Source organism: Salmo salar, chromosome 27 (genome assembly GCF_965601325.2).
Source record: "Salmo salar chromosome 27, fSalSal1, whole genome shotgun sequence".
Lineage (NCBI taxonomy): Eukaryota > Metazoa > Chordata > Actinopteri > Salmoniformes > Salmonidae > Salmo > Salmo salar.
Window position 1 is genome coordinate 10,017,501 of NC_138317.1, and position 18,321 is coordinate 10,035,821.

The 18,321-nt window shown below is 48.2% G+C and overlaps 1 protein-coding gene across 21 annotated transcripts in view; it reads left to right on the forward strand.

Moving 5' to 3' along the window:
* LOC106588461 (microtubule-actin cross-linking factor 1, isoforms 1/2/3/4/5) overlaps positions 1-18,321 on the forward strand; it is a 278,087-nt gene that overhangs the window by 150,985 nt on the left and 108,781 nt on the right. For all 21 annotated transcript variants that reach the window (XM_082969975.1, XM_082969977.1, XM_082969979.1 and 18 more), the window contains 16 exons: positions 4,144-4,263; positions 4,654-4,749; positions 5,702-5,829; positions 6,742-6,835; positions 7,851-8,005; positions 8,351-8,654; positions 8,764-8,892; positions 9,113-9,190; positions 9,571-9,732; positions 9,917-10,021; positions 10,836-10,931; positions 11,273-11,398; positions 13,445-13,597; positions 15,755-15,909; positions 16,127-16,253; positions 17,482-17,665. In XM_082969975.1, the coding sequence (XP_082826101.1) occupies positions 4,144-4,263; positions 4,654-4,749; positions 5,702-5,829; positions 6,742-6,835; positions 7,851-8,005; positions 8,351-8,654; positions 8,764-8,892; positions 9,113-9,190; positions 9,571-9,732; positions 9,917-10,021; positions 10,836-10,931; positions 11,273-11,398; positions 13,445-13,597; positions 15,755-15,909; positions 16,127-16,253; positions 17,482-17,665 (2,212 nt within the window). The remainder of the gene's footprint in view (positions 1-4,143; positions 4,264-4,653; positions 4,750-5,701; positions 5,830-6,741; positions 6,836-7,850; positions 8,006-8,350; positions 8,655-8,763; positions 8,893-9,112; positions 9,191-9,570; positions 9,733-9,916; positions 10,022-10,835; positions 10,932-11,272; positions 11,399-13,444; positions 13,598-15,754; positions 15,910-16,126; positions 16,254-17,481; positions 17,666-18,321) is intronic.

Below are 18,321 nucleotides of genomic sequence, written 5' to 3' on the forward strand. Positions count from 1 at the left end.
CCAGACTCCTGTCTCACCGTGCCATCCTTCCCAGAGTCCTGTCTCACCGTGCCATCCTTCCCAGAGTCCTGTCTCACCGTGCCACCCTTCCCAGAGTCCTGTCTCACCGTGCCACCCTTCCCAGAGTCCTGCTCTACTCACCGTGCCACCCTTCCCAGAGTCCTGTCTCACCGTGCCATCCTTCCCAGACTCCTGTCTCACCGTGCCATCCTTCCCAGAGTCCTGTCTCACCGTGCCATCCTTCCCAGACTCCTGTCTCACCGTGCCAGCCTTCCCAGACTCCAGTCTCATCCGTGCCATCCTTCCCAGACTCCTGTCTCACCGTGCCATCCTTCCCAGAGACTCCTGTCTCACCGTGCCATCCTTCCCAGAGTCCTGTCTCACCGTGCCATCCTTCCCAGAGTCCCTGTCTCACCGTGCCATCCTTCCCAGAGTCCTGTCTCACCGTGCCATCCTTCCCAGAGTCCTGTCTCACCGTGCCATCCTTCCCAGACTCCTGTCTCACCCGTGCCATCCTTCCCAGACTCCTGTCTCACCGTGCCATCCTTCCCAGAGTCATGTCCTCACCGTGCCATCCCTCCCAGAGTCCTGTCTCACCGTGCCATCCCTCCCAGAGTCCTGTCTCACCGTGCCATCCTTCCAGAGTCCTGTCTCACCGTGCCATCCTTCCCAGAGTCCTGTCTCACCGTGCCATCCTTCCCAGAGTCCTGTCTCACCGTGCCATCCTTCCCAGAGTCCTGTCTCACCGTGCCATCCTTCCCAGAGTCCTGTCTCACACCGTGCCATCCTTCCCAGAGCCCTGTCTCACCGTGCCATCCTTCCCAGAGTCCTGTCTCACCGTGCCATCCTTCCAGACTCCTGTCTCACCGTGCCATCCTTCCAGACTCCTGTCTCACCGTGCCATCCTTCCCAGAGTCCTGTCTCACCGTGCCACCCTTCCAGAGTCCTGTCTCACGTGCATCCTTCCCAGACTCCTGTCTCACCGTGCCATCCTTCCCAGAGTCCTGTCTCACCGTGCCATCCCTCCAGACTCCTGTCTCACCGTGCCATCCTTCCCAGAGTCCTGTCTCACCGTGCCATCCTTCCCAGAGTCCTGTCTCACCGTGCCATCCTTCCCAGAGTCCTGTCTCACGTGCCATCCTTCCCAGAGTCCTGTCTCACCGTGCCATCCTTCCCAGAGTCCTGTCTCACCGTGCCATCCTTCCAGAGTCCTGTCTCACCGTGCCATCCTTCCCAGAGTCCTGTCTCACCGTGCCATCCTTCCCAGAGTCCTGTCTCACCGTGCCATCCTTCCCAGAGTCCTGTCTCACCGTGCATCCTCCGAGTCCTGTCTCACCGTGCCATCCTTCCCAGAGTCCTGTCTCACCGTGCCATCCTTCCCAGAGTCCTTCTCACCGTCCATCCTTCCCAGAGTCCTGTCTCACCGTGCCATCCTTCCCAGAGTCCTGTCTCACCGTGCCATCCTTCCCAGAGTCCTGTCTCACCGTGCCATCCTTCCCAGACTCCTGTCTCACCGTGCCATCTTTCCCAGAGTCCTGTCTCACCGTGCCATCCCTCCCAGAGTCCTGTCTCACCGTGCCATCCTTCCCAGAGTCCTGTCTCACCGTGCCATCCTTCCCAGAGTCCTGTCTCACCGTGCCATCCTTCCCAGAGTCCTGTCTCACCGTGCCATCCTTCCAGATCCTGTCTCACCGTGCCATCCTTCCCAGAGTCCTGTCTCACCGTGCATCCTTCCCAGAGTCCTGTTCACCGTGCCATCCTCCCAGAGTCCTGTCTCACCGTGCCATCCTTCCCAGAGTCCTGTCTCACCGTGCCCATCCTTCCCAGAGTCCTGTCTCACCGTGCCATCCTTCCCAGATCCTGTCTCACCGTGCCATCCCTCCCAGACTCCTGTCTCACGTGCCATCCTTCCCAGAGTCCTGTCTCACCGTGCCATCCCTTCCCAGACTCCTGTCCTCACCGTGCCATCCTTCCCAGAGTCCTGTCTCACCGTGCCATCCCTCCCAGACTCCTGTCTCACCGTGCCATCCTTCCAGAGTCTGTCTCACCGTGCCATCCTTCCAGAGTCCTGTCTCACCGTGCCATCCTTCCCAGGAGTCCTGTCTCACCGTGCCATCCTTCCCAGAGTCCTGTCTCACCGTGCCATCCTTCCCAGAGTCCTGTCTCACCGTGCCATCCTTCCAGAGTCCTGTCTCACCGTGCCATCCTTCCCAGAGTCCTGTCTCACCGTGCCATCCTTCCCAGACTCCTGCCACCGGTCCTGTCTCACCGTGCCATCCTTCCCAGAGTCCTGTCTCACCGTGCCATCCTTCCCAGAGTCCTGTCTCACCGTGCCATCCTTCCCAGAGTCCTGTCTCACCGTGCCACCTTCCCAGACTCTGTCTCACCGTGCACCTTCCCAGACTCCTGTCTCACCGTGCCATCCTTCCCAGAGTCCTGTCTCACCGTGCCATCCTTCCCAGATCCTGTCTCACCGTGCCATCCCCAGATCCTGTCTCACCGTGCCATCCTTCCCAGAGTCCTGTCTCACTGTCTGTTGGCTATGTTCAGTGTTTTTCTGCGGAGGCTCGAAGTCAACCTCAGAATCAGATGGAACACTCTCATCAGCAACGTCGATTTCAAGCTCGATATCTGATCCTACATCTGACTCCAACTCATCTAAACTCTGAAGCGTTTGCAATGCTGTCAGTGCGTCCATTCGTTTGGTCCAGCCTGCCATTTTGAACTACACACACATTGTATGTTGTACTCACTATCTGATTGGACTCTCCCAGCGGAAATGATATACAATTTCCAGCGTTCCATAATAAAATGATTAGACCGGCCACAATTCTTCATCGAAATTACACTTTTGTTCTAAATTCAATCACCCTCTTCACCTTCCTCATCGTTCAGTGAAGTCACATGCACCAGTATCAGCTTCTGTCTGGTTTCTATCGTCCATTGGCGACAAATTAGCATATTTACATTTGAAGTTATTATGTTACTAGTTTTTGATTAGTAGCCAGAGCAGTGCTGCCGCGCTAGTAGTCGTGCTGAACACATGGACAGCACAGATATTCTTGGGAAAAGGGACATTTGGAAATAAGAGCTGCACCTCTCTTGAATTATGTGCGTGATTTGACAAAGGTAAGTGTCATAGAAACTGAATATGCTCAGCAGATTATTGCCAATTTTTAATCTGGTCACTTATTACGCGTGACATTAGTTTCGGTGTAGTTTAGGTGTAGTTTAGGTGCGGTGTCGATGGGTCCGGCTGTGCAGGCTGACTGGCATGGTTTTGTTTCCCGCTCATGAAGTTAGATAGAGTCAAGGATATGTTTTGTATTATCCGGAAGGCCTACCGCAACACACAGCATATTTTCGTTTCCCTTACAATAAACGGGATTAGTCATAGAGTTAGAGCGAATAAAACAGTCCCGTAGCAGCATATTTCTACAAAGTAAAACCGTCAAAGAGAGCGGTATCAACCCCCAAGGCGCGCGGTCAAATGATTTGCTCCTGACAAATGGGCGTAACACGCACTCATCGTTTACACTGTTGTCTTTCTAAATGAAATCAACCTCTTCACCCTCGTCATTCAGTTAGGCCTAATTTCCAATTCGACTGTGAAGTAAGGTGCGCAATTATCGCCCGTTAATCCATTTGTCGAGAGAGAGAGAGAAGAGAGAGAGAGAGGAGAGAGGAGAGACAGACAGAGAGACACACACAGAGAGAGACAGACAGACAGACAGACAGACAGACAGAGAGACAGACAGACAGACAGACAGACAGAGAGACACACAGAGAGAGACAGACAGACAGACAGACAGACAGACAGACAGACTACCAACATCCTATAGCACATTGTCTTGGAAGGTTAGGAATAGGTGGGGTGGGGGAAAAACTGTAAAACGTCTCTAAATACGTTCCTGTTTGTGATAAAAATAAATAATAATAATTTACAAATGAACAGTGGCGGTTCCAGTGTCAATGTACAGTTGGTCAGTCTGTGACATCATGTTGCCAAAGCTGTGGAGCCAATAATCAACTGCATTGATCGCAGTCAGCCATTGACGTATATTGATAGACTGGTTCATTGACAGTCAGCTGACGCTCTCTCCCTCCCCTCTCTCTCTTCCTCCTTCCCCCTCTCTCTATCAGGAGGTGGACCACCGCTGGGCAGAGTACCGCTCTCGCTTCTCCACGCTGCTCCAGTGGAGCCGGCAGCACAAGGCCCTCATGGCCAACAAGAACTTCCCACTGGACCCTGTGGAGCTCAAGGTGCTGAGGGGGAGGGAGAGAAGGGGACAAGAAAGGGAGTGGGGGGAGATGGAAAGGGTGATAGAGGGAAGAGAATAAAAAATGGGGAGAAGGGAAGAAGAGAAGGAAGGGTAGGTAGAGAGGGAGGCAGTGGATATAAGGGGATGAGGGGGACAGGATGTGGGTAAAGATGCTAAATACATGTTTATATCGCATCTGAGTAGGAGTGCTGATCTAGGATCAGTTTAGCGGGTTTAGATCCTAATGAATAGGATTATATCGACAGGGGTGGCTGATCCTAGATCAGCTCTACTACTCTGGGCTCAGATAACTATTAACACTTCTGCTTGATCTAAAAATGTCTGTTATTGACATCTAACCTCTTGTCAACACCCTGTCACTGTCCCACAGGCACTTTACAATGAGTACGTCCATTTCAAGGAGACGGAGATCCCTGCCAAGGAGCTGGAGAAGAGTCGCGTTGAACACCTCTACAAACTGCTGGAGGTAAGATTTGGAGGGGGGGGGGAGAGAAAGAGAGGGAGACTTTAGATTTCTGAAACGCATCGAGACCGCTCGATGACGACAAGCATTATGAAATGACAGCAGGAGCTGCAAACCTACGTTGATGGTGAACACCGGTTTACCGGCCGAGAGGTTGAACGACATCCCCCAGGCAGACACTAAAGTATCATTACCCCTGAGGACACAGCCTCATTTCAACATCAAATCCTATTATGGCATGTTAGACTGGCATGAGTCTTGTGGGAAACTGAAACTCATAAACAATGACCGGAGATGGAGAGAGAGAGATGGAGAGATGGAGAGAGAGAGATGGAGAGATGGAGATGGAGAGATGGAGAGAGAGAGAGAGATGGAGAGAGAGAGAGAGATGGAGAGAGAGAGAGAGAGAGAGAGAGAGAGAGAGATGGAGAGAGAGAGAGATGGAGAGAGAGAGAGATGGAGAGAGAGAGAGAGGGGATAGAGGGAGAGATGGAGGGGATAGAGAGAGAGATGGAGAGAGTGAGATGGAGAAAAGGATGTGAAGAGGTGACCTGGTTTCTGCCACCACGAGCGGTCCACACTGTACATCATGAGTCTCTCGGGTACTCTGTGTTTGTGTGTGTTATCGAACACCCTGTTCTCTGCACCAGGTCATTTCAACCCCATGCCACTGCCTTGAGACAACAAACTATAATTCCTCCTTTATCAAATCCTCTTTCATTGCCCCTCGGTTGTACTTTCCTGCTGACACTCCTGATCAATGGCATATGATGACTCCCAACCCCAAGCATCCAAAACATTTCTACTTCCAGACCTGGGTCCTTTGCACTCAGTCATGTACTTTTGCACACGGAATTCCGAATTTCAAGTGTCATTTATTATTTTGTATGTTAAAGTAAAGAATATGTAGGCATATGTATTGTAGAAGTAAAAACGATATGTTTGTTTTCCCAAGGTATGGATGGAGTTTGGGCGCATCAAGCTGCCCCTGGGCCTGCACCCCAACGACCTGGAGGAGGAGTGGGGCAAGCTGATCCTGGAGATGCTGGAGAGAGAGAAGGCCATGCGGCCCGCTGTGGAGAGGTCATGACCCTGACCTTAACCCTTACTGCTGCTAGTGTTTGAGTTATGTTTATACCAGTAGTCATAGAGACCGAGGCCCTGCGGTCAGCAACACAGACCTACTTAACCCTGTAACTAACCTTGAAGCTGCAGTCCTTAGTGGTGAAACAGCCACTTCTGTTTGCCGTATTACAACAACAAAGAAGTTACTGCAGACAGCCAACACGTTTTTTTCCCCTCTCATTGCAAGCGCGATAGAAGAGCAAAATATGCACTACCATTTTTTGGGGGGGGTCATGCTGTACAACGCTTCTCAGCTCGGCAAACAATAACAACGGCGGTGGGGGTCGGCCAGTGGCGCCGTTTCATCCCACTGCGGATTCCGTCTTTAACCCAAACTACAGCTGTTAGAGTCAGTTTAAACCGGCAGTTCTAGAGAGAGAAGGCCCCGCGGCCCGCTGTGGAGACATACGCAGCACACTAACCGAACCCTGACACTGTACTTCTAGACATCACTTAGGGCTACGTGGTCGTGATGCAGGAGCGCAGATCTCTGCAACAAAAACACAGGATGTCTCATTACGATCCGGAGTTGTTTTGCGTCGATGTGTACTCTTCTGTGTTGTGAGAACGTTGCCCTTGTAGAGACTTTAGTGTGAAACATCATTACCACTGTTCTAGAGGCTTAACGTCATTACCTGTTATTTTTCATGTAGGTCTTCTGGTTGTACAGTAAACCCATTCCATAGACACTGGCTGTATAGGAAATAACACCCTATTCCCTATATAATGCACTATTTTTCAACAGGCCCTGGTCAAAAGTAGGGCACTATTTAGTATTTAGGGTGCCTTTTCAGACAAACCAAATGAGTGTTTTGAGCTTGTTGACACTGTGTTGATACTGTGTGTGTGTGTGTGTGTGTGTCCCTCCAGACTGGAGTTACTGCTGCAGATGGCCAATAAGATCCAGAACATTGCCCTGGACTGTGAGGAGAAACTCACTCTGGCCAAGAACACACTACAGGCTGTGAGTGACGCTACCGGTCCGCTGTGTCACTGTCTGTGTCACTGTCTGTGTCACTGTCTGTGTCACTGTCTGTGTCACTGTCTGTGTCACTGTCTGTGTCACTGTCTGTGTCACTGTCTGTGTCACCGTCTGTGTCACTGTCTGTGTCTCTCTGTCTCTCAATTCAATTTCAATTTAAGGGGCTTTATTGGCATAGGAAACATATGTTTACATTGCCAAAGCAAGTGAAATGGATAGTAAACAAAAGTGAAATAAACAATAAAAAATAAAAAAAATAACAGTAACCTTACACTCACAGAAGTTCCAAAATAATAAAGACATTTCAAATGTCATTATGTACAAATAGTTAAAGTACAAAAGGGAAAATGAATAAACATAAGGGTTGAATTTACAATGGTGTTTGTTCTTCACTGGTTGCCCTTTTCTTGTGGCAACAGGTCACAAATATCGCTGCTGTGATGGCACACTGGTATTTCACCCAAAAGACACCCGCCCTCTCTGTCTCTCTCTCTGCTCTCTCTCTGTCTCTCTCTCTGTCTCTCTCTCTGCCCCTCGTCTCTCTCTGTCTCTCTCTCTGTCTCTCTCTCTGTCTCTCTCTCTGTCTCTCTCTCTGTCTCTCTCTCTGTCTCTCTCTCTGTCTCTCTCTCTCTTAAATAATTCAAAATGTGAAAAAACGGCATCTATTTTCAATGACTTCTCAATAAACTGAGGAGTGGAAGACAATTATTTCAGAAGTATTACAATATTTATATTTTAAATTATAATGACTTCCTGAATTGACTTCCTTCAATTTCAATTAACCCCAGACCTGGTCGCTACATGCCTTTTTCAATATGGTGTAGTGTGTCTCTCACTCATTTCCTCACCACTTATCAATCCCCTTTCTCCCACTCCCTCTATCCCTCTCTCTTACTTCCCCTCCTCTTCTTCCTCGCTGTTCACACCACTCCTCATCTCCTCTTCCTGTCCCCCTTTTCCCCCTCTACCCTTCTCTCCTCCCCCGTCCCTCCGGCAGGACATGTCCCTGGTGGAGAGTGGCGAGGCGGTGTGTTGTGAGAGGGAGCTGGGTTTGTACCTGCAGGACTGTGAGGTTCTGATCAGACAGCTCAACCTGGACCTCAACATCCTCCGAGACGAGAAGTACTACCAGGTGGAGCAGCTCGCCTGCAGGTCAGTGGAGGGAGAGGGGGTGTAGGTCCGTTTATTAGAGCATGTCGATCGCAATGCCAGGAAAGCGAGTTCGATTCCCGGGACTACCCATAAGTCAGAAATATACGCACGCATGACTGTACATCGCTTTTGATGAAAGCGCTTGCCAAATGGCATATCAATTAGGCTTGGTTATACTGCATCGGTGTAAATGTGACACCCAATGTCGAGTCGTGGCTGATGCACTTTTGTACCTCGTCTGAAGCGTAGCTTGACTGCATATGTCTGTTCTGTGTGTCACAGGAAAAAGGTGTCTCTTGTCTTTTTGAAGTCCTCTTTTAACACGTTTGCTCCCCTCCTCCACAGAGCATCCTGTCTACATGAGGAGCTGGTCTCTCTCCGGCTCCAGTGCTCCAGCGTCTACAGGAAGGGCCACTTCTCCCCGGTGACGGGCGGAGACCGGACGGCCCCGCGGGGGAGCGACAGTGGTCTCTCCCTGTCCACGGGGGCCCAGACCCTGCTGGGGGCAGTCGGCGTGGTGGGGGCGATGGGGGCGGCGTTGCTCAGGAGACCCATGTCCCGCTCTCAGCTGGTGGCCATGTCGTCCTCGGAGGACGAGGGAAGTCTCCGGTTCGTCTATGAGCTCCTGGGATGGGTGGAGGAGACACAGGTAAGAAAGAAGGGGGTTAGGTAGAGGGAGGGAGATGGGGAGGCCTGGAGGGATGGATGGATGGACGGGAAAGGGGATGGATGAGTAGAACTGATTGTGTGTACGTCAGGACGTGTTGGAGCGTGCCGAGTGGGGGGCGGACCTGCCCTCTGTAGAGCAGAACCTCCAGGACCACCAGAACATCCACACTGCCGTGGAGGAGCTGCTGCACAGCCTGAAGGAGGCCCGCAACTACCAGGTACACACACACACACACACACACACACTAATACATTCTAAAACACATTCTTAGGCACTTGAAGATCTACTGTACGTACTGATACACATACTGTAAGTAGACATTAACAGACACTGAATAGGCCTGGGCGTATGCAGTACATGACAACATGGCAGTCACAAACCTAGTCGAAAGAGCCAGATAATGTTTTACTAAGCTTCTGATGTCGCTTTCTCCTCAGACGAAAGTCTCTCCGAACTTCAGGAGCAGTTATTCTGACACTCTGGCCAAGCTAGAGCATCTATACTGCAAACTACTGGTGAGTGGGAGGACTTCTTTTCGTCTGTGAATGTGTGCGCGTCCGATTGTTTGTGTAGGGGGGGTGTGTGTGTGTGCACCCCAGTGCGCGTTCTCCGTTAATCCCATCAGGGTGTGACTGCGCTTGCCGAAGGCTCAGAGGAGCTAGCGAGCGTTAAAGACCGAGTGCAGCTGGTAGAAGCACCTGCTTCTACCACACAGCCCCTTGATCAGCCCTGTAGAAGTACATGGATTCTCCACAGCAGGGAGTTGACTGGGGAGTGGGAGAGAGAGCGAGGGGATCGTTTATGTGTGTGCCTCTGAAATAACCTAGAAACTCTTCGTTGACGTATAGAGCTAACACCGAGTAACATTTCCTCCTCCCATCCCCTGTCTTCACAGGAACTCTCGTCATGGCGTCTGCGCTGCCTGGAGAGCCTGCATGCGTTTGTGTGTCGCTGTACAGAGGAGCTCATCTGGCTCAACGAGCGAGAAGAGGAGGAACTGGCCTACGACTGGAGTCAAAACAATACAAACGTCAATGCCAAGAGAGAGCTATACGCCGTGAGTGGGCAGGGATAGATGCGTGCGCGCGCACACACACACACACACACACACACACACACACACACACACACACACACACACACACACACACACACACACACACACAAACAGAGAGAATACACATTTCTTTTATAGATATTCCCCTGGGTGCTCCTCTGAATGCTCTGTCATCCTCTCTCAGGAAATGAGGTCACAGCTGGAGGAGAAACAGGAAGTGATGCACTCGCTGCAGGAAACAGCTGACCGGCTCTGTCAGGAGAACCACCCGGCCAAACAGACAGTGGAGGTGAGGTTGCCTAGCAACAGAGCTATCAAGGCTGTTCAATGGCCTTTCAAAACGATTGGCTTTCCATCTACGGTACTTATCAGTACAAACAGTGGTGCTATCGATGTTCCCCTCCAAATAAGATTGTCAGTACATTTTGTACTTAATGTTTAGACTGTGGAGCTTGACTGTGATTCAAATAAAGAGCTTGAGAAATGTGTATCCAGGAAGCTTCCCAGCCGAAACAGTTAGGTAGATTTTGTGCAAATATTATGACGACATTTTGTGACGTTCTTGTTCGTTTTGAAGGTTTCTTGGTAGTTCGGGCACACACATATTTGTTTCTGGAGGCAAGCCGAAGTTCGGAGTCAAAGTCTATTAGTTGGTGTCGGTGTTTGGCCAACAGTAGGGATTCTTCAATAAAGTCTCTGTTGTCAGTCAATGAGAGACGACTCGTTTTCATGCCATTTTTGGAAAATACTGCATCAAACATCTTAGTTAGATGTAAAATTGCACGACTAAGATCTCTTCTGCAAAAACATCACATTTAATGACAGATTTCTTGAGTTATTTTAGACTATTTTGAGGAAGTGTATACTGGCTACGGCATCTCAAAATGGACAAATCACATTTTTTTCTTTTCCAAACAAAGGCATTTTAAGGGAGTATGCGAGCGCGCTCGTTTGGTTCGTCTAGACGAGTTTGTCTAGATGCCAGCCGAACTGAAGCATGCTGATGCCTTAACACCCATACCCCCACCCTCTCCCCATACCCCCACCCTCTCCCCATACCCCCTCCCTCTCCCCATACCCCCTCCCTCTCCCCATCTCCCCAGGCGTACAGTGCAGCACTGCAGACCCAGTGGCAGTGGGTGCGCCAGCTGTGTGTGTGTGTGGAGCAGCATCTCAAAGACAATACTACCTACTTCCAGGTAGGAGAGTTGAACCAAGTCTCTTTACAAAGTTATACCTTGTACTATTACGTTATACCTGCAATACCCATCTGGTCCTTTACAATGTCAGTTGTTTGTGTCTTTTCACATAGACACCGTCATATAAGATGAAATGAAATGAATTTGTCTATTTACTACATATGTATGTTTTGACTTGCCCTTAATTGGGAGTGTAAAGCTATTTCATCTTCTAAAACCTGAAAATAAGGCGAACAGAAAGAGGTTAAATATAGAATATCTCATCTAGCAGCTGTTTCTGGATTCCATATCTAGTCCTGATGCTGATCTCTGTGTGTTGCGTTCGTATTGCCTCCTGTCAGTTTGTGAGTGACGCACGGGACTGCGAGACGTACCTGCGTCAGCTCCAGGACACCATAAAGAGACAGTACACCTGTGACAAGAACAGCAGGCTGGGCAAGCTGGAGGACCTGCTGCAAGACTCTATGGTACTGTCACTTGTTGTTCACTAGACTATTAGTCCCCCAAATGCTGTTGGACCAAACCTTCAAACGCACCCCACTAATTTGTCAAAACACCTCAACTCCTGCAAATTCTGTAGCCTAACAGCTAGTTAGCTCTAATCATTCGGGTATTTTCCAGTGAAAAGCTTAGGCACGTGATTATAGCTTATCCACATTTTAAGCTAATAAGCTACGTCACCTCGACACTTCTGACTCGCTTAGTAACATTATCTACAGCTAGCTGAGGCTAATGTCATGCTAATACTGTAGACGTTGGCTAGCTGTTGACACTGTAAGTCTTAAGCTGCCTCATCGACGCTGCGTAGGCCCGTCTAATCTACTTTAGTGTGCCTCTGCTGATTCGCAGCCACCACCATGCACCCCGACACACAGCACATGGTACACTTGGAAGCGGGCACGACTCCGCGGGCCTAAGCACTGGGAGCAGCGGGCGTATCCTCCCTGGACAGAGAGATGAGAGGGCGACTGGTTGTCTGACACAGGTCTAGGCTGCAGGGGAATGATCGAGGTGTAGACACTAGAGCGGATAGACTGATATTAAAAGTCAACAGTCATGGAAGGGAAAGGCGTTGTGCCCTTAGCGGCCGTGATAATACTTGTAGAAGTCAATGTAATTACACTGCGTGTTTACATTCCTACAGGAAGTCTGATTACGTGGTTTATATGGAGGGGGGGATGGATGGCCACTCAGGATATATACATGTAGATGTGTTTGTTGCGTGTCTCGGGGTGTTTCATACGTGCTCGCCTCATTTCAAGATACCAAATGACGAGCACTTCACTGCACTCAGTTTGAGGCAGCATGTGTGTTTTTGTTCTGAAGCGGGGTATTAAGCACTAGGCGGTTGATTACATTTCCAGTGCTGTGTGTGTGTGTGTGTGTGTGTGTGTGTGTGTGTGTGTGTGTGTGTGTGTGTGTGTGTGTGTGTGTTCTCACTGGGGAGATTAAACAGGACTTTGACGGATGCCTGCTTTGCTATATTCCATGAAAACAACCACCAAAAGCACTGTTAGACAGATGCAATGCCTTTATGATTATTCTAACTAATGAAAATACCTCGACCCATTTAACTCACAATTCATTCTTCCATTTCATAATACATTCTTTCAAATAATACAATGGATAAGTAATGGCTATATCAATGGATAAGTAATGGCTATATCAATGGATAAGCAATGGCTATATCCCAAAATGTATCTGAAGTGGCTGTTTCTTTCCCGCCACCATTTTGTTTTCCGTATTGGCCTCTTGGCTCATGGTCCACCTCTAATACTGCTAACCCGTTGCTAATGCTATTTCAATGTTAATTGAAGCTCTGAAGGGCAAGTCATATTAGCGCTTTCCTCACTCTGGCCCTTAGCTCAGCTTAAGCCTCTGTTAAACCTTCATTTTGTATTTTTATTGAACCATTATTTAACTAGGCAAGTCAGTTAAGAGCAAATTCTTATTTACAATGACGGCCTACCAAAAGGGGGTGGCAGGTAGCCTAGTGGTTAGAGCGTTGGGCCAGTAACCGGAAGGTTGCTAGATCGAATCCCCGAGCTAACAAGGTAAAAATCTGTCGTTCTGCCCCTGAACCATGCAGTTAACACACTATTCCTAGGCCATCGTTGTAAATAATAATTTGTTCTTAACTGACTTGCCAAGTTAAATAAAGGTAAAATAAAGACAAAAGTCCTCCTGGTGTTGGGATTAAAAAAAAATACATCAAATATAAATATAGGACAAACACACACCACTACGAGAGACGACACCACATAAAGAGAGACCTAAGACAACAACATAGCAAGGCAGCAACACCCACAAACAGGGAAATAGATCCTAATCAAAGGTGTTATCATGTGTTCCACTAAGGCAGTTATTTATCTTCTAACTTGTCATTGTGGTATATACTGTAACAGTCCAGGCCTATCGATCACACACAGTACCACAAAAGCTTACTACTTGACTGACTGATTTGATTGGTTAAGTGATTGACACCCTCACTGACCAATGGCTGTACCTCACAGGAGGAGAAGGAGCAGCTGATTGAGTACCGCAGCTCGGTGGCCAGCCTGGTGGGCCGGGCCAAGACGGTGGTGCAGCTCCGCCCCCGCAGCGCAGAGAGCACCCTGGGAAGCACCACGCCCATCCGCGCCATCTGTGACTACCGGCAGATAGAGGTACGGCACCCCTCACCACACCCACACTATCGTGACAATACCAGGGTCATGTTCATTAGGCACCAAACGGAGGAAAACATAGTCGCACAATGAGGAACTGCCTGGACTTTTTCTGTTATGTGCCCCAGCGAATACAACCCAGGTCACCTAACTGTATCCTTCCGCCAATTGTTTCTTCTCTGCCCTGCACAACCCTTCTCAGCACCACCTACACCTTAGCAAACCAATATGGTGCATCTTCAAGCGATCAGCTTTCATCATTGGCTGCTTTCACCATGCCATTTCTGGTATATAGACCCAGTCAACATGTTTAGTTGCTTCAATAGCATGTATTATTCAAGTGTGAATTTAAACTGTGTCCCCCACATAGGGTTTTAGATGTACGGTGTTGATTGCAAGAGTGCTGCATTAGAGCTCTTGAAATGTTGTCTAGTGGCACTACCAGGCTGCAATGACATCACTTGACATTATTATGTTGCTTGAGAACAGATAAGTGGTCAGATTTTGGCAGAGTGGGCTCAGTTCTCCTTAGTATTCATGATCATGTTTTTTGACCGTCATATCCTGCTCATAGGGACATTCAAATGGCATTTTTCTTTTTTTAATGGCTCGACCTTTTTCATCGATTTTATTTTTCAGCTAAGAACACAGCAATATTAGATTATGCCATTATATCATACTGGAAAGCCAACACTTGTTAAAGAGCCCACGGTAGCCACTCCAAAGTCAAGTAATGATTCATGAGAAGAGAATACCTTTTGGCCACAGACACCACACTCACCTCACGCTCACATTAACATGCGAAGCCTGTCTACAACCAGGCCCAAAGTGCTGCGGGATGCTAGCAGAGAAGCTAAACGCTAGGAATTATGAATTTCTCCCACTTGTGCAGACTCAGGCAAAAATCTGAATCTGCATTACCACTCCTGTGGTATTGCATAGGGACAGGAGGTGGCTTCGGACACAGCTATTTTACTCTTGCTGTGTGACTCTCTCTGGGACTGGGACGGTTTGACCAGTAAGGCGTGTGCAAGGTATCATTACATTCTGGTCTGGTGGAGGTGCAGTGATTACCGCAGGGGTGCATCTCAATAGTCATGAGTGGCTTCCTCCATTCTCCTTTCCTTCATCTGCGACTACTAGAAATGCACGCACACACACACACACTTTTCCATTGACACCAACTATGGGCCACTTTAAAGTAAACACACATTGCCCGGACAAGGTCTTCATGACACGATCGCAAAATAATCTCTCTCTCCCCTCTTTTATGTCTTCTCCATCCTACCGTTTCCCCTTCCTACCCTCCATCTTTCACTCCTCCGTCTCTTCCTCTCTCCCTTCTTCTCGTGTGTCCGCTGGGCTGTCAAGGCTAACGTTCAGGTATTACTGCCGATGTTCACCTTCTCTCACCTCAGCGCTCAGCTTGTACACGGCACGCTGAATACTCCCTGGTTACTCTACGCTCTTATCAAGTGATTTAGGAGCAGTTTTTCTTGTATATCGGTTTGGATTCACGACCATTATTAGCTGAAGTCCCAGATCAGTTGGTGAAAGCGTGACGTAACCACACGACTGAAAACAGTACCCCCAGGTTACTCAGTCAGCGAGACTAGTTTAGCCGCAGTCGTAAGCTTTTCTGTACATTTACTTTGCAGTGTTTCTGTGTGTGTGCAGGGGATGGGGTGAGAGGGGGGTGGGGCCGGGGGAAGCTGTTTTAGATGCACAGACCTCGCTTTGCTGAGCTAGACAATTATCATTTTATTTTTTTAATACAAAATCAATAATGAAGAACTTCGGAAACCACACCCGTACTATGCCAAATTGAAACTTCTACTACCCTAGCTCTCTGTATTTGTTGGCCAGATGTCAACTAATATTGTAATGAGTGTGGGCACATCTAGCCATTTTCAGTCCAAAGGATACTGTTCTAGTCCCATGGTTTGTAAATGGCTGCTCGATTCAATATGGCACGGTTCTTGTGGTAGATTCGAGTTTCTCTTTCAGTTGTTAGGGCTTTTGCTAACCACATTAAACTCATGAACGTTTGCATTTTGGTTTGTATTATTTGTTTGTTGCCGTAAGCCTTTACGTTTCCATTTGTTTTCTCTCCTCCTCCCCTTCTCTGTGTATCTGTATCTCCCCCCCCCCCTGTAGATCACCATCAGCCGAGGTGAGGAGTGTGTGTTGGGGGACAACTCTCAGAGGACTAAATGGAAGGTGATCAGCCCCAGTGGAAACGAGGCTATGGTGCCGTCGGTCTGCTTCACCGTGCCACCGCCCAACCAGGAGGCCATGGACACCGCCAGCAGGTACACACACACACATATGCACAAATGCATGAACGTGCGCACATGCACGAATGTGCACGCACACACACACACAGTTCACATACATAGACATGCACGCAGGCACACACATGAGCAGATCAACACACATACTTACACACAGGCGGATGCGCACACACACACACACACACACTCATACCTAACCCTGCTGTATATTGAAATGTAATTCCATGTGTTGTAGGATGGAGCAGCTGTACCAGAACGTGATGTCTCTATGGCACAATCTACACGTCAGCATGAAGAGTGTGGTGTCCTGGCACTACCTGCAGAAAGACATCAGGACCGTCTCCTCCTGGAGCCTGGACACGGTTAGACACTGTTTTAACTCTACGTGTCAACATCCAAGTCTTCAACCACATATCTCTCACCTAACTGCTCTGTTTCCTCTGGTTTCTTCCAAGCATATTTCTCTCTCCCGCGCTCTCTCTGTCCATGTCGCAGTACATCTATGACGGACATATCGTATTGCTCATCTGTCAACATAACTGTTCTATTTCTTATACACTGAACAAAATATAAACGCAACATGTAAAGTGTTGGTCCCATGTTTCCTGAGCTGAAATAAAAGATCCCAGACATTTTCCATTCGCACAAAAAGCTTATTTTGCTCAAATTCTGTGCACAAATTTGTTTACATCCCTGTTAGTAAGAATTTCTCCTTTGCCCAGATTATCCATCCACCTGACAGGTGTGGCATATCAAGTAGCTGATTAAACAGCATGTTCATTACACAGGTGGACCTTGTGCTGGGGACAATAAAAGGCCACTCTAAAATGTACAGTTTTGTCACACAACAAAATGCCACAAATGTCTCAAGTTTTGAGGGAGCGTGCAACTGGCATGCTGACTGCAGGAATGTCCACCAGAGCTGTTGACAGAGAATGTAATGTTAATTTCTCTACCATAAGCCTTACAACCGCAGACCACGTTTTATGGCATTGTGTGGGCAAGCAATTTGCTTATGTCAACGTTGTGAATAAAGTGCCCCGTGGTGGTGGGGTTATGGTATGGGCAGGCATAAGCTACAGACAACAAACACAATTGCATTTGATACCGTGATGAGATCCTGAGGCCCATTTTTATTTTAAGGTATCTGTGACCAACAGATGCACATCTGTATTCCCAGTCATGTGAAATCCATAGATTAGGGCCTAATGAATTTATTTCAATTGACTCATTTCCTGCTCTCTCCCTCTCAGGCTGATAGCTTTTATCTCATATTGCTTACTTACTTCATGGTGTAATGGTCCCTCTGTCATACATCTTCCTCTTTCTCCTCCATCTGCTAATGTGTTCATATCGACTTCATGCCTTATTACCTATGAATAACGGCTTAATGCATGTTAATTAATACACATATCAACAGCACTTTAGGGACCACAATAGAAATAAGTATCTGACTTTATTCTGCGATCTCTGTCACGTTTTCTGAAATGTATCTACTGTGTGTATACATGCTTTTTTTGACTGGCATATAAAATCAACCACTACTCATACATTTATCTGACGTACACCTCTCTCTCCCTAACCCCTCAGGTACGTTCCCAGCCCCCTGTGGCGAGGGACCAGGCTCTGGACCACTTGGAGGCCCACCTGGCTGACTTCCTCTCTGACAGCAAAGAGAGCGCCCTCTTCACCCCGACCGAGAGACGCGAGCTGGAGAGAGACGCCCACACCGCCCAGGAACACTGCCAGGACCTGCTGGTCAACATGGAGACAGGTAGATGGACAGATACGGTGTCTCAGTCCCAATTCTCCAGCCTTTTCTCTGATGTGTGCTCTTGTTCACTCCCTTGGATTTAAAAGCAGAGGATTGGTATTGGAGGCCATGCGTAGACAAGTCCTTTGGTTTTAAATGCACGAGGGGTAGTGCACGTTTCAGGGGAAAGGGTGGAGAATTGGGAGGGAGTGTAGAGTTTGACTTGCTTTGCTCACATACTTACTTACCTTTACTTGCTTGGTAGTATTTAGATTCAGCCAAATTATTTATAGAGCACATACAGTTGAAGTCGGAAGTTTACATACACTTATGTTGGAATCATTAAAACTCGTTTTTCACCCACTCCACAAATTTCGAGTTAACAAACTATAGTTTTGGCAAGTTGGTTAGGACATCTACTTTGTGCATGACACAAGTCATTTTTCCAAGAATTGTTCACAGACAGATTATTTCACTTATAATTCACTGTCCCAATTCCAGCGGGTCAGAAGTTTACATCCACTAAGTTGACTGTGCCTTTAAACAGCTTGGAAAATTCCAGAAAATGGTGTCTTGGCTTTAGAAGCTTCTGATATGCTAATTGACATAATTTGAGTCAATTGGAGGTGTACCTGTGGATGCATTTCAAGGCCTACCTTCAAACTCAGTGCCTCTTT